Here is a 25,034-nt window from a genome sequence, read left to right on the forward strand (position 1 = left end):
TGCTGTCGTGGGAGCGTGGGCACTCTGGGCTGACACACTGGAAGCTGCCGCCCGTGTTGATGCAGGTGGTGCCGCGGGAGCAGTTGTGCTGTTGGGTCAGACACTCATCCACATCTGGGGCCGTGGAGAGAGAGAGGAGGAGAAGGATGGAGAGAGAGAAGGATGGAGAGAGAGGAGGAGGATGGAGAGAGAGAGAGGAGGATGGAGAGAGGGAGGAGGATGGAGAGAGAGGAGGAGGATGGAGAGAGAGAGAGGAGGAGGATGGAGAGAGGGAGGAGGATGGAGAGAGAGGAGGAGGATGGAGAGAGAGAGAGAGGAGGAGGATGGAGAGAGAGAGGAGAAGGATGGTAAAAAAGGAAGAATGTGTGAGAAAAAAGAGCAGGAAATGAAAGGGGCGTGAAGTGAGCGTGATACTCAAGCCTAGGTCTGCGCTGGCCTTTCCAGATGCTGTTCTACAGTGACTTCAAACAAGGTAGGGAGAGGGGGGGGGCTGGACTTTGGCTCTTTCCTTTCATTTCCCATAAGCCCTTGCATCCAGGGACATTCCTTCTGCTGGGCAGCTATGAGGTCATTTGTTCCAAAGGCTGGCATGGCCTATGCTACGTGTGGGATTTAATCCCCGAGCTGGTGCCCACACGCAGCCAGACAGGGGTAGGGTCACGACCCCCACCACCCACCACCCACCCCTACTCCATCCCGTCAGTTATGAAGTTAGACCCCAGGCTTCAGCATGTCAACTCCATTACGCTGCTCTCTGTCCTCACGTCCTCTCCTCCATGTTCCTCCTGTCTTTTATTTACCATCCTCTTGGGGTGACCTCATGCCTCTCCCTGAGTAAATCTCCGTAAAGTAAATCTCTCGCTCCCGTCCCTCCCTCCCTCCCTCGCTCCCTCCCTCTATTTGTGTGTGTTGGTCCAGCGCTGAGGTCTAGCGTGAGGCCAGCCGTATGAAAAGGGCTTTTGTCCCGCTCCCCTCCCCTCCCCTCCGCTCCCCTCCGCTCCCCTCGCCGTCTCCGCCGTCTCGGCCTGTCACTCACCCTCGCAGCTCCGCCCGTCCGCCAGCAGCCTGTAGCCCGCGGGACAGGAGCAGTGGTAGGAGCCCGGGACGTTCACGCACGCATGGACACACAGCTGGCCGCCGCCACGCTCCGTCTTATACACCTCACACTCATTCACATCTGTGGGGAGGAGAGAGGGAGAGAGAGGGGGACAGAGACAGAGAGAGAGGGAGAGGGAGAGAGAGAGAGAGAGAGACAGGGGGAGAGAGACAGGGAGAGAGGGAGAGGGAGACAGGGAGAGAGAGGGAGAGAGAGACAGGGAGAGAGGGAGAGAGAGAGAGGGAGAGCAAGACAGGGAGAGAGAGAGAGGGAGAGAGAGACAGGGAGAGAGGGAGAGAGAGAGAGGGAGAGCAAGACAGGGAGAGAGAGAGAGGGAGAGAGAGACAGGGAGAGAGAGACAGGAAGAGAGGGAGATAGAGAGAGGGAGAGAGAGAGAGAGAGTGAAGGGGGCAGAGTGTACAGTGAACCAACACGTGTGAGTTCCATATGAAGAGTGCTGTCAGACATGTGGCTTTCATAAGAGCACTGGAGAGAGTGGGGTGGGAGGAGGGGAGGAGGGGAAGAGGAAACACACCAGGATCTTTTACAGGTTGGAAGGTAGAAACCAGCAAGAGGGAACAACACGTGCTTAGAAAGAGAAACAAAAAGAAAAGAACGGGAAGAGAGAAAAATGTCTGGATGACAGAACACAGCAGTGGGAGGGGGGGGGGAGCTCACTTTCAGCACTCACATGTTTCCCCCACCCCCCCCACCCCACCCAGCGGACATGTTTAATGGCTTATTGAGTAGCGGCCACCTTGACCATCAGAACAACAACAGAAAGAAATGGATCAGTGGGTCTCTCCACTGCTCTGCTCATCTACTGCACCACAGCAGCAGCACATCACCGCTGGAATGTTTGACAGTCTGACCTCCTATATGATTGGCTGACGACTGGGGACGTGGGAGCTGTGATTGGCTGAGGCCTACCCTGGCAGATGCTGTTGTCGCTGGTGCCGCTCATGTGGAAGCCGGCGTCGCAGCTGCAGTGCTGGGCCTGGTCCACCTTGGCGCAGCGCGGCCGGCGGCTGAAGGCCGGGTCGTTGGTCACGCTCCACTCAGGGGGGGCTGGACGCGAGGAGAGAGGCGGGAGAGGAAACTTAACCTTCGACCTACGGCCCGACTTGGGCCTGTGCAACACTGGGCATATCCAAATGGTAAGACAGAGAGACAGAAAGACAGAAAGACACATATTGACACAGACATACACACACACAGACAGGACAGACACATATTGACACAGACACAGACACAGACACACACACACACACACAGAGAGACAGAAAGACCCATATTACACATATTGACACAGACATACACACACACAGACAGGACAGACACATATTGACACAGACATACACACACACACACACACACACACACACACACACACACACACACACACACACACACAGGACAGACACAAATGCATGCTTTGACTGAGTAACATGGAGACACATTATCACACACACAAACAAACACAGAGACAGTATGACAACAGGACAAATAACAGGACAGTCGGCACAGACACACACATGGGGACAGACAGCACACACACATGTGTCACAGACTGTATCAGACACAGCATACCTCCTTCTTGGCAAGTTTTGCACACAAACCTGTCTGTGTCTGGTGCTGACAGTGAGCTCCACTCCAGTTCTGCGGACAGGTGCACTTGTACTGATTGATGCCCTCCACACAAGTGCCCCCGTTCTGGCAGGGGGTGCTGGCACACTCACTGACATCTGTGGTAGAGCACACACACACACACACACACACACCTCCATCAACACCATGAAGCAACGCACACTCACTGACATCTGTGGTAGTGCACGCACACACCACACACACCACCACACACCACACACCTCCATCAACGCCATGAAGCAACACACTCACTGACATCTGTGGTAGAGCACACACACACACCTCCATCAACGCCATGAAGCAACACACTCACTGACATCTGTGGTAGAGCACACACACACACACACACACACACACACACACACACACCTCCATCAACGCCATGAAGCAACACAATTAATTCGCAGAGAAGGTCTTAAAAAAGGGCATGAATAGGATATAGACTACACCCAAATGTGACAGCTGGCCGTTCATATTATGTTTTGTGGTAAGGGAACCTAATGATATTGATGGGCTATCTCTCTGGGTGTTATCTCGTGCTATCAGCAGCACTTCATCAAAAGCTCCCCAAGTGGAAAAGGGCAAAATATTAAGTATCAATATATATATATTTATATATATAAAAATATTAAGTATCAAGCTGGGTTGAACATTACCACGGCCAAGGTTTCTTGCCTGCTAAGCACACAGACTGAAACAACACAGTCATTACTGAAGAATGATCAATAATAAAGAGCTCTTGTACAGTCATCATTGATGAAACACATACTAGGCTGATGTGCTTTAATGGCTAGGATTTTAAAAGCTCTTAGAACTGTAAAGACAAGGACAAATGATCACGGTAAGATCTTAGAACTGTAACGACAAGGGCAAATGATCACGGTAAGATCTTAGAACTGTAAAGACAAGGGCAAATGATCACGGTAAGATCTTAGAACTGTAAAGACAAGGGCAAATGATCACGGTAAGATCTTAGAACTGTAACGACAAGGGCAAATGATCACGGTAAGATCTTAGAACTGTAAAGACAAGGGCAATGATCACGGTAAGATCTTAGAACTGTAAAGACAAGGGCAAATGATCACGGTAAGATCTTAGAACTGTAAAGACAAGGGCAAATGATCACGGTAAGATCTTAGAACTGTAACGACAAGGGCAAATGATCACGGTAAGATCTTAGAACTGTAAAGACAAGGGCAAATGATCACGGTAAGATCTTAGAACTGTAAAGACAAGGGCAAATGATCACGGTAAGATCTTAGAACTGTAACGACAAGGGCAAATGATCACGGTAAGATCTTAGAACTGTAAAGACAAGGGCAAATGATCACGGTAAGATCTTAGAACTGTAACGACAAGGGCAAATGATCACGGTAAGATCTTAGAACTGTAAAGACAAGGGCAAATGATCACGGTAAGATCTTAGAACTGTAAAGACAAGGGCAAATGATCACGGTAAGATCTTAGAACTGTAACGACAAGGGCAAATGATCACGGTAAGATCTTAGAACTGTAACGACAAGGGCAAATGATCACGGTAAGATCTTAGAACTGTAAAGACAAGGGCAAATGATCACGGTAAGATCTTAGAACTGTAACGACAAGGGCAAATGATCACGGTAAGATCTTAGAACTGTAACGACAAGGGCAAATGATCACGGTAAGATCTTAGAACTGTAAAGACAAGGGCAAATGATCACGGTAAGATCTTAGAACTGTAACGACAAGGGCAAATGATCACGGTAAGATCTTAGAACTGTAACGACAAGGGCAAATGATCACGGTAAGATCTTAGAACTGTAAAGACAAGGGCAAATGATCACGGTAAGATCTTAGAACTGTAACGACAAGGGCAAATGATCACGGTAAGATCTTAGAACTGTAAAGACAAGGGCAAATGATCACGGTAAGATCTTAGAACTGTAAAGACAAGGGCAAATGATCACGGTAAGATCTTAGAACTGTAACGACAAGGGCAAATGATCACGGTAAGATCTTAGAACTGTAAAGACAAGGGCAAATGATCACGGTAAGATCTTAGAACTGTAAAGACAAGGGCAAATGATCACGGTAAGATCTTAGAACTGTAACGACAAGGGCAAATGATCACGGTAAGATCTTAGAACTGTAAAGACAAGGGCAAATGATCACGGTAAGTCATGCAGCAACACATGCCCTTTGCCCCCTGGTGCCCGGGGTAGAGACGCAGGTCTACCCCCTTGCCAATTATGCATTCACACCTTCAAAGATGCAACACTTTAAGAACCAGCACTTCATCAGTGTGAAATGGACCGAATCTCCCATTGTGTGAATGATTGATCCGATCAACCACAAACCGCTTTGCAGCCAGGCAATGTCAATACAGCCACTGTGAAGCCACCAAAATATGGATCTTCTGAGCCGAACTATTCTGCCAGAGCTATTCTCAACCAACACACCTCCAGAATTTCAAAAATCACGGGAATGCCTTGGCAAAGCCTTGAATAAAGCTGATCAGGAGTCCGTAGACATGGCTGGGGAAGGCGTGGTGAATTGGCTGTGGCGTACAATAGCAGCCATTTTGTTTAAAGGTTTTGAGCTGACTAAATGGCCTGCAGGTATTTCTGAAGACAGTTGCTGCTTTGAAAACATTGCAATGTTTCTTTAAAAGTCTACATAATTAACGTTTCTAGATATGCACAATAGTAAAACTTTCACTGTGTTGTTTATATGCATGATGCACTACTCTGTGCCGAACCAGTGGAAGGAATTTCGTGACATGTTGCTAAGAAGCATGGCTTTGCTGTTTGCTGTTTGCTGTTTGCTGGGCCTGGCGAGGTCTGGCCCTTTGAAGGGAAGACGGTGGGCAGTTACCCCCAAATCTCACATCTTTGGGGGTGGAATTCCAGGCGATTCACTTCTAATCTTTCTTTGTTTATTTGCCTTCCCCGGAGGCCACGCTCAGAATGTTTGCAGCTGTGTTTTTTCTTTTACACAAAAAGGGCCGTTTTACTACCCAGGATATTTTTAAACGTTTTTCAGCATACTTCGGTATTTTTATCCCTGTCTCAAAGGTGTTTTTTCACGCATGGCATCTAATTTTAGGTTCAACATCGACCCCCTCCTGGTAAAAACGCACAGAGATGATATTGTGCGTGTTGACTTTTCAACTATTTCCCCTTCTCTAGCTGTCTCTCCCTCTCTCTCTCTCTCTCTCTCTCTCTCTCTCTCTCTCACACACACACACACACACACACCGGGGCACGTAAACGGTTCAACTGTACTAAATGGAATGTCTCGGCCTGTGCCAGTAAAGGAAGCCATCAATAGCATACTTAGCATACTTACACACTATTGGACCATGAAGCTGATTTAATGAAAAATGCACGGACATAACCCTCCAGCCCACAGGGACCTCTGACTAAATAAAGGGAAGTGGGGGCCTCTGCGCCCGAGGACGAGCCCGAGGAGAAACATGAGCGCTGGGTGATACTTTTACAGTAGCGCTGTTGGCACAGGGGGGGGGGGGGCATGGAGGCCATTGAGGGAGAACAGAGGGTGCCCCAGTCAGGAATGTGCTACAGGTGTTTTTCTGTGTTTTCCAGACATTTAATGCCGCTTTAACGAGAGCTTCATTCACTGAGTCTCGGAGCTCGCTCCAGCCGTGAAGAATGGCCTCTTTCTTTCCCTTCCCCTTATCTCTCTCTCTCTCTCTCTCTCTCTCTCTCTCTCTCTCTCGTTCTTTTTTATTTAGTTCTGGTCTCTTGTTCCCCTGTTCTCTGTTGGTGGAGCCACTTTCTCTTTTCGATGGGCATTCATGGGGCTCCTGTTCCAAGGTCACTCTGAATGGGGGGCGCAGGGGTTTCTCCCAGCGTTACGGAATACTGCGGCCCATCCCATCCCACCCCATCCCAGACGCGTCTGGCCGAGGCATTCCAGCGATTCAGAGAAAGAGTGGCGGAGCAACAGGGCGGGGAGAGAGGGCTGTCACTGCCCAGACTTCTTTATCCGCCAACACAAACACACTGACACTCCAAAGACAGACGCCATTATTCTCCCCCTGCACTGGACGCCCAGCAGGACAGCGGGGCTCCGTGGAAGCTCGTTTGGTGAGTCGTTCGTTCGTTTACCAAAAGCTGGGTAAGCTCTCCAGGGTTACGATTCATGTCAGTTTAGACAATCCACAACGCTATTTGGTCAACGCATTCTCAGTCAAGACCAATGCTAACAAATGGATAAGACCATCAGAACTATCTCAAACGAGCAGTGTGAAGTTTATACCGTTTGACTGATGTTTTATGTGAAGTTAAAATGAAGACGTCTATAGTATTCAATGAACTCATACTAGAAGAGTATAGGCCTACTGTGGACACAGTCTTAGTGCACATAGATCTGTAGAGTAGGGCACTTTGAAAACAGGCATCTTCCAAACAGCAAGAAATACAAGCATACTCATCTCACTCAGTGTGAAATACAAGTATACTCATCTCACTCAGTGTGAAATACAAGCATACTCGTCTCACTCAGTGTGAAATACAAGCATACTCACCTCCTCAGTGTGAAATACAAGCATACTCACCTCCTCAGTGTGAAATACAAGCATACTCATCTCCTCAGTGTGAAATACAAGCATACTCATCTCCTCAGTGTGAAATACAAGCATACTCACCTCCTCAGTGTGAAATACAAGCATACTCATCTCCTCAGTGTGAAAATACAAGCATACTCATCTCCTCAGTGTGAAATACAGCATACTCATCTCCTCAGTGTGAAATACAAGCATACTCATCTCCTCAGTGTGAAATACAAGCATACTCACCTCCTCAGTGTGAAATACAAGCATACTCATCTCCTCAGTGTGAAATACAAGCATACTCACCTCCTCAGTGTGAAATACCGCAAATGAGGATATTGCATGGAGAGATCAAAACAGGGGGAGGGTTATGAAAGGTTTACCTTTGCAGATGGCGTTCGCCCCGCTCCAGGTGCCATCCTCCTGGCACAGCCGCGTGCCAGGACCCACCAGGTGATAGCCTGGGGCGCAGGTGAAGTGGACCTCGTGACCGACGAAGAATTTGGAGCCAAATTTCCTGCCATGTGCCGGAGCCTCCAGGGCAGGACATGTATTGGGTGCTGAGGACAACAGGGAGGAAGTAAACAGAGAGAGAGAGAGAGAGAGAGAGAAGAGAGAGAGAGAGAGAGAGAGAGAGTGAGAGAGAGAGAGAGAGAGGGAGAGAGAGAGAGACGTGGACAAATCATATGTTAAGTCAGCCAAACGTTGCTGTTTCAAGACTGAGCATGTCACTGTTTGCTTGGTTCTTCGTGGGAAGAGACATGAAATGCCTAATTTAATCCACAGAGATTACTGGACAGGGGGTATTGGGGTGGGTGGAACACATAAGAGAACAACGTACAAACAGACACTCTCCTGAGGTAACAGATACTCTCCTGAGGTAACAGACACTCTCCTGAGGTAACAGATACTCTCCTGAGGTAACAGACACTCTCCTGAGGTAACAGACACTCTCCTGAGGTAACAGATACTCTCCTGAGGTAACAGATACTCTCCTGAGGTAACAGATACTCTCCTGAGGTAACAGATACTCTCCTGAGGTAACAGATACTCTCCTGAGGTAACAGATACTCTCCTGAGGTAACAGACACTCTCCTGAGGTAACAGATACTCTCCTGAGGTAACAGGCCTTTCAGTTCTTTCCGCCTTATGAAAACCTTTCTTTCATGCATATCTATACATTACTGGTGTGAGCACCCTGTGTCCTTGTGATCTCTACCCCCATGATCACTATCAGGATGTGATGACAGCTCTACTAAGAACTACTCTGATGTAAAAGCCTGAAAATGACAGTAACATCACACTATACTTTTAGTGAAGAAAACCTGGCTGGTGAAGCAATCCCCACAATATACATGTTTATGATTCCAACCACATTTCAAATTTACATTAGTTGCTAATAACATTCCATAAAGTTTCTTAGCCTGAACTCTACACATGGGTCTGCTCTCACTTGTCCTGAAGTTGACCTTTGACCTCTCTCCCTCCATGTGTCCCGTCATATCTAGAGGATTCTTTAAGGTTTCAAGTTGCTCCTAAATTGAGCCAGACGTGCCGTAAATGTACAGTGACAACCTTTGTTCCCTCCTGCCAAGAGCTCTGTGTTATGTTGCCGAGAAAAAACACTTGATGGTTCCTGTGTCTGCTGCCAAACAACACACTCTCCACTTCCCCCTGGGTCGGCCGCCGGGCGCACGGGGGTTTTGTAATGGACTAGGTCCCCAAACGTCTCCTCACGGATGAATGGCAGCACCAGCGTTTGAGGCAGGAAGCCATTATATTCAACCCAGAGAATTGAGGAAGTGCTCTTTGTAAAGACTTAAACGCGAACACTCTCCTGCGTACAATGGAGAATCCAAGCCATCCCACCATGACAGGCCTACCAGAGATATTAACAGGGACCCTCATGATCCACTATGTATCGCACTATAAACAACTACATTGGAACCCAAAAACATTTAAAAAAACAAGCGAGACATGCAAATCAAAAGATCTCTTGTCAAAAGATCTCTTGTGGTCACAAATAAATCTAAATCTAAAACTAGAACCCCTTCTGTCCTTCTCCCCCGGCCTCTCTGGACCTTCTACCTGATCATTACACTTGAGGCCACCTCTGATACACTGCATTCATATGTTTAACACATGCCTTTGGGAGCTGCCATCATGCTGACTTTCCAGCTATCCTCCAAAGCGTTCAGTCCATGAGTTTGACCTCCTCCAGGTCAGGTGACTCATGGCCTATTCTGCACCCTGGCGCTCAGTCTGACCTCAGTCAGTGCCACATGGTGACCTCAGTCAGTGCCACATGGTGACCTCAGTCAGTGCCACATGGTGACCTCAGTCAGTGCCACATGGTGACCTCAGTCAGTGCCACATGGTGACCTCAGTCAGTGCCACATGGTGAAGTCAGTTAGTGCCACATGGTGACGCCGCTACTGTACTCACGGGAAGACTCGTCGGCTTGGGGAAACTTGGACACGGAGTTCTGCAGGCCGGCCAGCTTGGACTTCATGATGCGCAGGCCTTCTGTGAAGCGGACTTCTTGGCCCCTCAGAAACTTCTCCATCTGACGAAGGACCCCGACCACCCGGTGCTTCTCCATACAGCCATGCTTTTAACACACACACACACACAACCACACAGACACACACACACCACACACACACACACACACACACACACACACACACACACACACACACCATACACAAGCCAAACACAGACAGAGGGTCCATTATTTACTATTATTCATTATTCATTATTCTATTATTAAAATCAGCATATTCACAATCCATTCTCAAAACCAACTGTAACTTTGCAAAGAGAAACACGTTTCCAAACCCATCCATGGCCTTAATGATAAGGAAGGGGCAGGCAAAATCCCTCAAGTTTAGGTGGTGATGTAGAGGACAACTCTCACACTACATATCGACCCACGCCACCCCCCACCCCCCCCACAACAAGCACACAGAAATAAAGGCCTGGCCTCTTTGACAGCGCAATTAAACAGAGACGCTACGTTTCTCTCTAAAGGTTCAAACTAGTAAACCTAGTGAATGCATTCAAATAATTTATGATGTTAATACATTACCAGTACTAGCACTGTACAACATTAATGTTACTCTCAACTTGCACAATTACTTATGGCCATTCTTGAAGAAGCTGCTGCTAAAAGGCCTGCCTCTGTGACTGGTTCTGTGGGTTAGAATCAGCTGAACTAAAGGCCTGTCTGTGACTGGTTCTGTGGGGCTTAGAGGCAGCTGAACTAAAGGCCTGCCTGTGACTGGATCTGTGGCTGGTTCTGTTCGGTTAGAGGCAGCTGAACTAAAGGCCTGCCTGTGACTGATCTGTGGGGTTAGAGGGCAGCTGAACTAAAGGCCTGCCTGTGACTGGATCTGTGGGGTTAGAGGGCAGCTGAACTAAAGGCCTGCCTGTGACTGGTTGGTGTGGGGTTAGAGGCTGAAGGGCAGGCTGAACTAAAAGCTGGTGGCGCAGATGTCGAAGAGAACCGTTAATCCAAAACTCTGGTCCTTTACAGTATATTTTTCCCTGAGGGCACATGAAACAGGTCTAGTTTGGGGAGAGAAGAGAGAGAGAGAGCGCTCTAAACAGACTAGCCATGGCATTTTATAGGGCGTCTATGACCAAAACCAGCAGTGTCCAAGGAACCAATTATGATGGAAGATATAGCTTCAAATTCCAGTCCTTTCCCTGAGAGCCACGCCAAAGGGGAAAGTCTACAGAGACTCCAAAGACCTCTAAAAGAAAGGCAACCTGTTATCGCACAAGTAGCAAGTGCTCCAGCATGTGATACATACACACATTCACACAGTCACACACACATCACACACACACACACCCTTGCAAACACCACCAACAGCCCAGTTGGCACTGATAAAAGCTTGCTAACATGCTAACTGGCATGTTTTGATGTGGTACTGTGAAGGTTTTTTTCAATACTGCAGATGTTCTGACCCAAACAACAAAATGACATATTAGTCCGTGGTCTGGACGGCGTGTGAATCTGTACTTCCCATGATCATATACCATTTAAAATGAGTTTGAAGACGATGAACATGCCAAAAGAAGTGGCTCATTAATTGTTGAGACAGAATGCGTGTACAGCTGACTTGTCCCTTCTGTGTTTACATTTACATTTACATTTAGTCATTTAGCAGACGCTTTTATCCAAAGCGACTTACATACACATTTTACATTTACACTGATGGCACACTGCACATCAGGAGCAATTAGAGGTTCAGTGTCTTGCTCAAGGACACTTCGACAGGGAATCGAACTAGCAACCTTCTGATTACTAAACGACTTCTCTACCTCCTGTACCACTGTCGCCCCATGTGTTGATTGACCCTTGACCCCACCTGCACAGGAGTTCCCTTGCAAGTTCTTCCACACGGGGGCCAAGTGCTACCAGGGAGACAACTGCAAATTCTCCCATGATGCTTTGAATGACGTGACTCAGGAACTCTTCGATAAGGTAAGCCGCCGCCACCACCCAGACGAGCATTTACATTTACATTTAGTCATTTAGCAGACGCTTTTTATCCAAAGCGACGTATCAAGGGAGAGAACAATCAAGCTACGAGCGCTTACAATTTACAAACACTCTGCATGATCAGAATCAGAATCAGGTTTTATTGGCCAAGTAAGTTTGCAAAAACAAGGAATTTGACTTGGTAAAGTGGCTCTCAATGTGCTTACACAAAATATACATTACAACACGATACAAAACAAACAGTGCAACAGTGCAACGGTCTAAGAAGTTTAAGAAATATGTACAAGGCGGATTGACAACAGACAAACAGACAGCACTGCAGTTCAGTTGAATTCAGTTCCCTTTTTGAAACATACTGGTCGTGTTAACAGCAGCCTGAAAAGTCTACGTTGTTTATTTCTGCTTGAATAAAGCTGGTGCTAAGCAGCTTAGTGTTGATGTCAACTGTTGCCATCGGGCTAATGCTCTTCTGTAGATCGTCAACACGGAGGAGGACAATGCAGACGAGGACGAGCTGGAACTGGAGGACCTGCGGAAGCAAGGCATCGCCCCCCTGCCCAAACCGCCCCCTGGCGTGGGTCTGCTCCCCACGCCCTGGCGCCAGCAGCCCCCAGGGGGGCAACCAGGAGGGCAACCAAGGCGGCAACCAGGGCGGCAACCAGGGCGGCAACCAAGGCGGCAACCAAGGCGGCAACCAAGGCGGCAACCAGGGCTGTAACCAGGGGGGCAACCAAATGGGCAACCAAATGGGCAACCAAGGCGGCAACCAAGGGGGCAACCAAGGCGGCAACCAGGGGTGTAACCAGGGCGGCAAAAAGATCCCCTCTCTGTTTGAGATCAAAGTGCAGCCCACCATGGACCTGGCGCAGAAGATCGGCCTCGGGTAACTTTCAGTTTATCAGACATTATCCATACATCACATGATCCATACATCACATGATCCATACATCACATGATGGCAGCTCATTGGTCAAAGCATTATCCATACATCACATGATGGCAGCTCATTGGTCAAAGCATTATCCATACATCACATGATGGCAGCTCATTGGTCAAAGCATTATCCATACATCACATGATGGCAGCTCATTGGTCAAAGCATTAGCCATACATCACATGATGGCAGCTCATTGGTCAAAGCATTATCCATACATCACATGCTGGCAGCTCATTGGTCAAAGGCAGTTTCAGTGTTGTGCTTTTCAGTGTGACAGTGGTATGAATTATTAGCCAGTAGCAAATGCACTTTTAAATTCTTAAGATCCTGTATCTTCAAAAACTGATGTTGAAAGAATTCATCTCAAATGACTCTCCTCATAGCTAACACGGTGTCATTGTTTATCTCCCGTAGCAACCGGCCAGCTTTCTACAACAACAACTCCCCCAACGGAGGGCCGCCCCAATTCGGCGGGGGTCCTGAGGATGGCCAGGCTGGCATGATGCCCCCAGGCCCTAACGCCCCTCCCCCCCGCCTCAGCCGGGGTCGCCCCCAGGCTCGATGGGTGGGCCTCCTCCAGGCTCAATGGGTGGGCCTCCTCCCATGCCGCACGTGGGTGGTCCTGGGCCCCCACCCAACCCCCAGCAGCCTCCGCCAGGGTTTGGGCAGGGCCCTCCTATGCCTCCCCCCGGGCCTCCGGGCCAGCCGCCGCCGCCGCCATCATTCCTGGGGAACATGCCCCACATGAACCGCCCCAACCAGGGGCCTCCGATGATGCCGCCGGGGGGTCCGTTCCCCCCCATGTGTGACATGCCAATGCAGCAGCAGCAGAACATGCCCTTCCCCCCCATGGGCCAGAACCCCGCCGAGTTCTTCAACACATTCTTCAACAACCAGAACACCGGCCCAGGAGGTACGTAGGTCACATGGACCCTTATATGTGTGTCCCTTATATGTGTCCCTTATATGTGTCCCTTATATATGTGTCCCTTATATGTGACCCTTATATGTGTGTCCCTTATAGGTGTGTCCCTTATAGGTGTGGCCCTTATATGTGTGTCCCTTATATGTGTCCCTTATATGCGTGTCCCTTGTATGTGTCCCTTATATGTGTCCCTTATATGTGTCCCTTATATGTGTCCCTTATATGTGTCCCTTATATGTGTGTCCCTTATAGGTGCGTCCCTTATATGTGTCCCTTATATGTGTCCCTTATATGTGTGTCCCTTATATGTGTGTCCCTTATATGTGTCCCTTATATGTGTGACCCTTATATGTGTCCCTTATATGCGTGTCCCTTATATGTGTGTCCCTTATAGGTGTGTCCCTTATAGTCCCTTATAGGTGTGTCCCTTATAGTCCCTTATAGGTGTGTCCCTTATAGGTGTGTCCCTTATATATGTGACCCTTATATGTGTGGCCCTTATATGTGTGGCCCTTATATGTGTCCCTTATATGTGTCCCCCTTATATGTGTGTCCCTTATATATGTGTCCCTTATAGGCGTGTCCCTTATAGGCGTGTCCCTTATAGGCGTGTCCCTTATATGCGTGTCCCCTATAGGTGTGTCCCCTATAGGTGTGTCCCCTATAGGTGTGTCCCTTATATGCGTGTCCCTTATATGTGTCCCTTATATGTCATTTTAGTCATTTATCATTTAGTCATTTAGCAGACGCTTTTGTCCAAAGCGACGTACAAGGGAGAGAACAGTCAAGCTAAGAGCAATAAAAAACATGGTGTAACAATAAATACTACTTTACATAAGAATTAGAAAAACGACCTAGAAAGGAAAAAGAAGTGCAGGAATGTAACTGCTGAAGTGCAAGTTAAGCACTAGTCGAAGTGCCAGTTAGGAAGGGAGGTGCTCTCTGAAGAGTTGGGTCTTCAAAAGCTTCTTGAAGGTAGAGAGGATGTGTGTCCCTTATAAGTCCACGCTGCTCAGATGTCTGAGTTCTTAGAGTGTTGGGTATTGAAACATGCTCTGTCCCCACCCACCCCTCACAGATGACAGCCACGCAGCTCAGCAGCAGCAGCAGCAGCAGGCCGGCCCTGATGCGCAGGCCTCCATGCAGGGCTTCCTGCCAGCTGTGCAGAAGGCCCTGTTCCTCCACCTCACCCAGGGGCAGCCCCCGCCACCGCAACAGCAGCAGCAGCAGCAGCATCATCCACAGCAGCAGCAGCAGCATCCACAACAACAGCAGCAGCATCATCAACAACAGCAGCACCATCAACAACAGCAGCAGCATCATCCACAACAACAGCAACATCCACAGCAGCATCATCCACAGCAGCATCATCCACAACAGCAGCATCATCCGTTTCAACAACAGCTCCAGCAGCAGCAGTTTCATCTGCAGGCCGAGCCCCCGAGGCCAGAGGGACAGGGCCCTGGGCCAGCCAGCAGGGACAGAGGTATGGAGACACACTGAGAGATACTGTTGATATAACTGATGATATAACTGATGGAGACACAGGTCCCACTGGAGATACTACTGTTGATATGACTGATGATATAACTGTTGATATAACTGTTGATATAACTGTTGATATAACTGTTGATATGACTGTTGATATGACTGATGATATGACTGATGATATGACTGATGATATAACTGATGATATAACTGATGCAGACACAGGTTCCACTGGAAATACTGCTGTTGATATGACTGTTGATATGACTGTTGATATGACTGTTGATATGACTGTTGATATGACTGATGATATGACTGATGATATGACTGATGATATGACTGATGATATGACTGATGCAGACACAGGTTCCACTGGAAATACTGCTGTTGATATGACTGTTGATATGACTGTTGATATGACTGTTGATATAACTGTTGATATGACTGTTGATATGACTGATGATATGACTGATGATATGACTGATGATATAACTGATGCAGACACAGGTTCCACTGGAAATACTGCTGTTGATATGACTGATGGGGCCTGTTTGGGGAAGCTCACTTTCATTTCAAGAAAGTTGGTTTCTCACTTTTTAGGCTGATGTTGAGTCCTGTCATATTTTTTTGGGGGGGGGGGGGGGCTGTATCAGTATAAGGGAAGAATGCACATGGCTCTTGAGGTCCTGCTGTCATTTCATGTGTGTGTTTAGATGGTGTGATTTGCCAACTAAGTGCGTCGACTGTTTGGCTTAGTTACATGTGCTGCCCTCTGGTGGTCTGTCAATGGAACGTAAAAATGAATTATTGAATTATGAATTATTAAGACCTTTTGATTGGTTGAGAAGACGTTTCAGACGTGACTCTCACTGGAATCGCTGATTCATGTGCACCTCCTTCTGCGTTGTTGTTTCAGACGAGACGACGAATTGGTACTCCAGTGACGAGGAGGACGGCGGCGGGAGCGTGTCGTCCATCCTGAAGTCTCTGAAGAAACAGAACGAGATGCTCAAGAGCCAGCAGAGCCAGCCGCAGGCCCAGCCCAAGCCCCCCCAGGCCCCCCTGAGCGACCCCCGGCTGCAGAAGGGGCCCCCGAGCGACCCCCGCGTTAAAGCGGACCCGCGGCAGCGCAACACGGATCCCCGCAAGTCGGACTCCGAGCCCAACCACGACCCCCGGCTGTCCAGGGACCCCCGCAAGCTGAAGCCCGCGGAGCCGGCGCCCTCGAAGCCCGACGCGCACCGCCACCCCAGCGTGGCCCACAAGCCGCCCGCGGGCGAGGACGACGAGGAGGGCGAGAGGGAGCTGCGCGAGCGGGCGGTGCTGATCCCGCTGGAGCCCAGCCCCACGGGCGTGCTGCGCGACCCCCGCTGCCAGCTCAAGCAGTTCAGCCACATCCGCGTGGACATCCTGCTGCAGCGGCCCTCCTTCGCCCACGCCGTGGTCTGGGCGCCCGAGGACCTCATCCCGCTGCTGCTGCCCAAGCAGGAGCCCTCCATCAACCTGCCGCTGCCGCCGCTCATCGCCAACGCCCAGCTCAACCGCACTCTGAACGCCATGCCCGATCCGCACCTGTCCCCGACGCTGTCCGCGCCGCCCGACCCGCGGCTGGCAGCCGCCCGTCTGAAGGAAGGGGTGGGTAGGGTGGGCGCCGGCAGGCCGGGTCTGGAGGGCAAGGCGGGCGTGGAGAAGCCACTGGACCCGCGGACTCACAAGGACCCCCGCATCAGCCGCTCCTCCAGCCTGGACGCCTCCAAGCCCCCCGCGCTCAAGGACTCCTCGGGGGGAAGCGCGGCCCTGGACCCCCGGCTACTGAGAGGCACCGTTGGAGCGCCGGGCTCTTCGCCGGTGGCCAGCGCAGCTGTGGTAGCCGAGCCCGATAAGCTGCCCCCCTACGCCCAACGCTTGGCGGCCAACTCCAGCGGCGGCCTGGAGAGCCCCACCACCCTCCTGGGGGGCATCAGCCTGTACGACCCCCGCAGTCAGACCTCCCAGCCTCCCAAGCCCGCCGAGGACTTGGAGCCGCCCAGGAAGACGAGCATCCTCAAGCAGCCAGGGAAGCACAGTAGCAGCAGCCCCCCCCCACCCCAGCTCTCGCCCCCGCACCGCTTGGCGTCCGAGGGAAAGACTTCCGACAGCCCCTCGGACGGCTGCGCTGGCGGCCGCGGCTCCAACTCCACTGCTGTAGGCTCAGAGAAGGCAGCTTCCCCCACCACCACCACCACCACCAGCGCTGCCGCCCCCAGCCCCCCTACTCCAGCCCCGGCCCCCGCTCTCCACAACTTTCCCATCCAGGCCCTCACCGGCCTCATCCGCTCGCCCTACAATGACCCCCGACAGGCCAAGCCCCCTAGTGTAGTCGTGGCAGGGCCAGTGGAGGAGGCCGAGAAGAAGGAGAAGGAGAAGGAGGAGGTGAAGGACAGTGAAGAAAAGATGGAGGAAGAGGAGAAGGACCAGCAGCCGCAGCAGGAGGAAGAGGAGGAGGAGGAGGATGACAGACCACTAAAGGACGTGTTTAAGACGTTTGACCCGACCGCCTCACCCTTCTTTCAGTGAACAGTCCTGAGGCCCTCCGGCTCCCTCTGCTGGTGAACTCTGTACATAGCAGAACATTCATTGATTGACACCACCTTCCCCCCACACATGGCAATCGTAGTTGTATCTTTTTTCAAATTGACATATTTATTTATTTTATATTGTACATATTCGTTCTCATATTATGATCTCTTTCTGGCATCCCTAGTTCTTTGTAGTGGTGGGGGGGGCATCTATCCACGTTCACTTGCTAAAACTTCTACCAATCATGTGCTAGTGTTGATTGAGTTGCTGATGATTTCATCGTAACAGAATGACATCCCAATGCCACTTTTAAAAAAAAATTCCACAGACTTTGAAAATAAAATTCAAACATTTGATTTACATTTTTTTTTTCTCATTTAAAACAATATGATTTTGTGTGGGTCAGAAAGGTTAGTGATCTTCCTGTGGTAGGCGTATGTAACAGCTAGTTTGGTAATAACAATTAGTTGATTTGTTGATTCGTTCTCACTCAGTTAGCCATGGAGCTAACTGGAAATAAGTTTATTGTGCAGGATCGCATTTAAAAAAAATACAGTAATTCCATAAGCTTTTACCAGTACGTGTGTGTGCTGATTTAAATGATCGTTGGAACCATTTAAAATGTGGCCCTATATGTCATTCTGTTACTGGGAAGCTGCCCATGAACAGTTCTGCTTCATGGCTCAATTCTGTAACTTGTTAAAATATGGTGCGTTATTGATTATATTGAAATGGAGAGAGGTTCAGACTTAATTTATATACGGCTGTAGGAATATGAAAAAGGTTACACTATAAATGATTACTTTTGCAAAGAGATGTATGGTAAGTTAGGTGTTATTGTATTCATTTTATATGATAGTGTGAAAAAAATAAAGTTTCACATTAAATATAGTGACAGACTTTTTTAATAAAATAATAAAATCCAGTTAAGCTTCATATTCTGATGCTATAAGTATATCATAAGAGCCGCTAACCTTTTATCCCCTTGGTTGTGTTCTGTGTATGGCATTTGTGTTTCAGTTCATGTACGGTATGACTGAGAAGAATGTTTAAATTGTTTTACAAGACAAAAAAAACAAAACAGTTGAAGGACAATTGTTGACTTGTGTTGCTGTAAGGTGCTATCTTAGTGGCGTTCTCTTTTTTTTGTTGATAAATATAGTTTTTTTGTTTTTTTTAAATACTGTATGCTCAACTGTTAACTTGACTTTTAAAAAGCTTATTTTCTATCATAAATGCAGTGCTTTCCAGAAACTGTCCAAGTAATTAATGTAATTTTGTTACTGCTGACAGATGCCGTCAGAGAAAACACTCCAGATGAGTTTATGTGTGACCGTTCATTGCCTTTTTATTTTTTATCCATTGTCTTAAATAAAGAAAAATCTATATGGCTTCAGAAATGGTGTGAAAGATGAAAATGGAAATATGTCTGAACAGACTGTGTGGCCTGTAAACTTGTTATATTTTCTAAGGAAGCAAAAAAACTAAATATATATATATATATATATATAATTTATATAAATAAAACACACACACATGCATACATATATATTAAAAAATATATATAATGAAGTGTACAGCAATGTCCAGAAGTTTTCAGGAAAGGCCAGGAGCTAGCATTACACATACATCACACACACTAATATATATATATATATAATCTGTGTGTGTGTATTACATACTGTAAAGAGCATCACAGTTCAGTGCTGCACCAGTGTGTGGGTTGCAGTTCAGTGATGCACCAGTGTGTGGGTTGCAGTTCAGAGCTGCATGACGTGTGGGTTGCAGTTCAGTGCTGCATAACGTGTGCTGCACTAGTGTGTGGGTTGCAGTACAGTGCTGCATGGCGTGTGCTGCATCAGTGTGTGGGTTGCAGTACAGTGCTGCATGGCGTGTGGGTTGCAGTTGCAGCTCTTTACTTGTTGCGCTGCTCCAGAATGTGCAGAGGGGGTGCCAGACTGGGCTCGGCTGCATGGGCGGAAGTCCTGCGGAGGCCCAGATCGTCGGTGTCCGGGTTGGAGATCTCCAGGGCCCGGTGGATCAGGAGGTTCTTTTTCCACTGGAAGCACAAGGCGGCAGCTCTGGCCGCGTCCGAGTCGGGCTCCGGCTGCCGCAGGCCCTGCCAGGTTTCAAGAGAGGAGTCTCCAGTTGGCACACTCAACTGGGCCAACGGACAGATTCGTCAAAAGGTAGGCCAAGGAAAAAGGTTCAGACAGGATATTTGAAAGTAGCTCAGAAAAGTCTATTCTGATTTTTAATATGGGTCAGAAAGAGACATGGAAATTCAGAGAATGTGAAGAAATATGAAACCTCTTAATGTCTAATGTTAAACATTGACATTAAACATATAAAACAAATGTTTTATTGTAGGATACCTCGTGTAGCTGTACAAGGTAGCAATATAGTTTGTATTTGTACCTTAATGCAGGCCGTCTCGGCCGCGCGGACCCCCTTCAGGACGATCTGAAGCAGGTTCTGAGCGTTCTTCACCAGGGTCTCGTCTGAGGACTTGCTGCCAGGGGTCAGTGCGTTCACACTGCACACACATCATATCTTACTCACTGACATGCGTTCACACTGCACACACATCATATCTTACTCACTAACATGCGTTCACACTGCACACACATCATATCTTACTTACACATCATATCTTACTCACTAACATGCGTTCACACTGCAGACACATCATATCTTACTCACTAACATGCGTTCACACTGCAAACACATCATATCTTACTCACTAACATGTGTTCACACTGCACACACATCATATCTTACTCAGTAACACAGCAAATCTTACTCACTAACACAGCATATCTTACTCACTAACACAGCATATCTTACTCACTAACACATCATATCTTACTCACTAACACAGCATATCTTACTCACTAACACAGCATATCTTACTCACTCACACAGCAAATCTTACTCACTAACACAGCATATCTTACTCACTAACACATCATATCTTACATTTCTCTATGACATTTTTACCGTTGCTGTTGCTACTGAGAGTTAGAATAGAGTATGCCTGTCTCTAGTATAGAGTATGCCTGTCTCTAGTATAGAGTATGCCTGTCTCTAGTATGGAGTATGCCTGTCCAGTATGGAGTATGCTGCCTGTCTCTAGTATGGAGTATGCCTGTCCAGTATAGAGTATGCCTGTCTCCAGTATAGAGTATGCCTGTCCAGTATGGAGTATGCCTGTCCAGTATGGAGTATGCTTGTCTCCAGTATGGAGTATGCCTGTCCAGTATGGAGTATGCCTGTCTCTAGTATGGAGTATGCTTGTCTCCAGTATGGAGTATGCTTGTTGTTTTGGCTTGTCCTACCTGGAAATGATGGTGAGCTGGTTGGTAACGGTCAGTATTTGCTCCACCACTAGAAGGAGGTCACCGGTGCAGTGCTTATCCAGGCAGTGGTCTGCGATGACTTTCAGGAAGTGTGTGATGGACTGGCAGCTTGAGACGATGTGTTTGGCTGAGGACACAAAGGCCTCTTTGCCCTGAAGCACAGAGATGGGGGGCAAGAGAATATTATAATATATATATATATAAATATTTATTTCAGACGCCAAGTTCCATATAAAATAACAGACATACAACTATAAAAAAGAGAGAAAAACAAGAACATACAACATACATAATACAGTGCATTAAAAAGTATGAAGACTTTTGTGCCAATGTCGTCTTAATGTCGAAGTAAATCGATAGCAGCTCTTTAGAGGGTTGACCAGAGCCTCTACTATACAGTATGAGTGGCCTGTTGCCCCTGAAGCACAGAGATGGGGCATGAGAACGAGTGCCCTGCAGAACCACTGGAGCCTAACCACACATCACATAATCTATTAAATACTATATATATAAAAATAAGGAATTGTGCGTATTACATATTACGTTATAAATGTAGTGAATGTAAGGTACATGTAATAGAATACATACTTTAACTTTAGATTGGCTGGAGGAATAAGTGCAATAGTTAATAATAGACAGTAACAGCATTCTGGTTATAGTTTAGCAGTTAAATATATCTGGATCAGTTTTCAGGTGCAAGAAAAATTAGAGCTCAAGCGAAATCGTGATGTATGGATTCCAAACATCTGTCAAAGAGCCACACCTGTATCGGTCCTTTCCTTCTCAGGTACTGGGCCATGTGGTAGATCTTATCTGCGATGTCTTTGGTGGCCTGGACGATGTAGTTCCCCCGGGAGTCCCACCTGTCCGTCTCTCGTTTCAGATAGAGGCAGGTGTAGGTGAGGGAGGGGGGCGCTGAGCTCAACACGTGGTCTCTCTCTCTCTGCTGGGAGAGCAGGTCCACACGTCACCATCACCAGGGCCTAGAAGCCTCACACACAGTCTAGGGCATGGCATCTACACTCTTCAATGTACCAAGGTCTATAGTGTACATTATACAGATGAAGCCATCATCTGACCATCACTATCACCTGTACCAAGGTCTATAGTGTACATTATACAGATGAAGCCATCATCTGACCATCACTGTGACCTGTACCTAGACATACCATTCAAATAGTTAAACCCTATAGGCTATAGTGCACATTCTACAACCTAGACCAACCACAAGAGCCCAGGTATTTACCTTGTCTTATCTTTTTCTGGAGTGTTTGTCTTTACTGCAACACTATGGGTCTCTAAAACACAGGACACTTTTATTCCTCTCTGGCCCTCCTTACAACGTGTTTTCACACATGACTGTTGCAAGCTACTGTTATTATTTGCTTTCCTGTTGCTTTCCTAAATCGCCTCTAAATATACACCGATGCCTCTATCTTACCCGCATTGTCAAAATAATCAGATTACACATGCGATGTCCTCTTTTAAAATACCCCCAAAAAAGAAAACATTGTCATGTCCCACTCCAACAATGCAACTCATTCATCTGTGACATGCAGCATTCATCCTGTTTTACCATTTTGGGTTCCTGTTTAGGTGAAGTGGGGAAGTTTATGGTTGGGTGCACTGTCTGTGTGATCCTTGGCTCGCTGCTCTGTTTAGTGTCTGTCGCTGTGTTTGCAGGAGGGGCTTTTTCCGCCGCTGCCGAAGGAGTGTCTGTCCATGTGAGGGGGGCTTTTTCTGGCGCTGCCGAGGGAGTGTCTGTCCATGTGAGGGGGGCTTTTTCTGGCGCTGCCGAGGGAGTGTCTGTCCATGTGAGGGGGGCTTTTTCTGGCGCTGCCGAGGGAGTGTCCGTCTGTGTGACGGGGGCTTCACGCGGTCTCTTGCCCTGCAGTCCGAGCTTGACCTGTTCTTTTATTCTTTCCAGGATTCCATCCACCTTGCAAATCTCCTCCACCAGGTAGTGGGCTTTGGCCGCCCAGCACTGGGTCTGTACCTCCAAGCTGAGAGACTCGCAGCACGCCTGCGTCTCCACCATCAGTCTGATCCTGCTCACAATGTCCGACATTTGGAAGGACAGATGGTCGTTGATAAACCGCAGCTGGATGCGTTCGCGTGGGTCTCGGATGTAGTTGAAACAGTCTTGCACACTCTTGGTTGCGGCTTTGACGTTCTCCAACAGTAACTCGGCCGCATTTTCAAAATGCTTCTGAGCCTCCAGAGCTCTACTCTGCTCCTGGGTCTTGGCAGCGGCTGAATAAGCCAAAGTAATTGCATTTTCAATTGGCATCACATAATCTTTGTTTACTTTACTTAGCAGGCCTGACAGCGTCTTCATGTTGGTCTGAAGCTGCCTCTGTACGAGTTCAGACTTAGCCAGCAGAAGAATACCAGAATCAGAGGCGGTTCCAAGGTCCTCTTCGACTTGAAGGTAGGTGTCCGTCAGCATCTTGACCTCTCCTTGGAGTTCGCTCAAGGTTTTGACTTTGTAGTGATCCCTGCAGTTCAAGGAGGACAACCTCGCCGCCTCCTGGATCCTGAGTGAGTTCTCAGACATTGTCGTCAGCCATTTCTTTGGGGTCATTTGATGCTTCGTTAGTTGACCCGTGTTAGCAGACGCCGCTGTGCCAATAATTTTGTCCAGTGAGTTCAGAAGAACCTGCATGGACAGAGCCCACAGTAGACATGGGCCTTCTAGATCAGCTACCGGTCCTGGTTTTGATGCTAGGTCAGCTATCTGTTTGCTGTTGGTTTGTGCTTTTTTCAGCTTGTTGTTCAAGACAGAAATGCTCTCATGACCCTCTCCTCTTGCCGTGTTTTCCAGACACGCGACGAGTTGCACCACATCCGCGCACAAACACATCACTTCGGCCAGTTCACGTGAGACGGTCTCCGTTGTGTTCGGGCCGTAGCCTTGAAACATGGCGGAAATGGCCCGATACCACGTGCCTGCGACAGGTAAAAGAATGTTCCGGGTGTTTCTGATCAGGTCGGAGAACTGTGTGCTGTGTTTATAGATGCTGTCCATGCTCATGGCAGAGCTCATGGCCGTCTCCTGAGCCGTCTGGACCAGCAGAGGTGTTAGAGACACTAACTCTGACCGAAGACCGTCCACCTGGTTGCTGTCGTCATTATCTATAAGGGTGGCGGCCTCTTTGGCAGCTTGTGTGTAGCAGTTTGAGAACTCAAGAACACCAGAGCAAGCCACGCTCAGAGCTGTCACGTCTCTCTCTTTGGTCATGCTTACTACATCTCTCAGGAGGGGCAGGAGATCAACGGTTTTGTTTGGAAACTTTTGAGGTGTGGTTTGTGGTTTGGTCTCCAAAATAAAAAACGTTTTACCCAAGTCAGTATCCTTGAAATGATGGAACTGTTGGAACTGTTGAACTGTTGGAACGGACACGTTCTGGTCGACTTCTTTCATCGCGTGTTCTAACTTGGGTTGTGCAGATGAAACTATGCTGGGGCTGTCTCGATGTGAAAACTGATCTTCAGGGTTACCCTCCTTTGCATCCAGAACCGACGGTATTAGTATTGGAACCGGTTCTGTTTTGGGGAGGACTGCTAATAAAGCCGTGGGATTACGGGCTTCCTCCCGCAGAGGACTGAGGAGATCAGGGTGCTGCAGGCCATCCAAGCCCTCGCGTAACACCTCAAAGCTTTCGATTGCCAAGATGAGATTATCTGAGAACATTACATAAGCACATAAGTCATCGTGGCCACTGCTTGAAGCGATGTCCGTGACGCATCCCGCCACCTCCGCCGCGGCGGCTTCGGCCTGTCGGACCAGCACCAGGAGGCCGTTGCGGTAGATGGGGTCGTCGCTCTTGTCCACGTGTCTTCTCACGGCCTGAACCACTTGGCTCATGTGGCCCATTAGAAGCCCAGCGTGCTCGCCAAAGAGCTGAAGGTCCTGGCGTTTGTGTGCCGCGTCGCATCCACGCGAGCCGTCCTCCAT

General features: G+C 48.4%; 2 protein-coding genes across 2 annotated transcripts in view; both read right to left on the reverse strand.

The window, feature by feature from the left end:
• The window catches only part of LOC105892854 (fibulin-7), an 11,974-nt gene extending 2,072 nt beyond the window's left edge, over nucleotides 1-9,902 (reverse strand). Inside the window, exons 1-6 of the mRNA XM_031579632.2 lie at nucleotides 9,741-9,902; nucleotides 7,679-7,855; nucleotides 2,716-2,841; nucleotides 2,027-2,164; nucleotides 1,037-1,177; nucleotides 1-114 (exon numbers count right to left, since the gene is read on the reverse strand). The exon at nucleotides 1-114 is cut by the window's left edge and continues 25 nt beyond it. Coding sequence (XP_031435492.1) covers nucleotides 1-114; nucleotides 1,037-1,177; nucleotides 2,027-2,164; nucleotides 2,716-2,841; nucleotides 7,679-7,855; nucleotides 9,741-9,897 — 853 coding nt within the window. The 5' untranslated portion in view covers nucleotides 9,898-9,902. The remainder of the gene's footprint in view (nucleotides 115-1,036; nucleotides 1,178-2,026; nucleotides 2,165-2,715; nucleotides 2,842-7,678; nucleotides 7,856-9,740) is intronic.
• The window catches only part of LOC105892863 (integrin alpha-9), a 197,096-nt gene that overhangs the window by 80,392 nt on the left and 91,670 nt on the right, over nucleotides 1-25,034 (reverse strand). The window lies entirely within an intron of this gene.

The sequence above is a fragment of the Clupea harengus genome, chromosome 13 (assembly GCF_900700415.2).
Source record: "Clupea harengus chromosome 13, Ch_v2.0.2, whole genome shotgun sequence".
NCBI classification, from domain to species: domain Eukaryota; kingdom Metazoa; phylum Chordata; class Actinopteri; order Clupeiformes; family Clupeidae; genus Clupea; species Clupea harengus.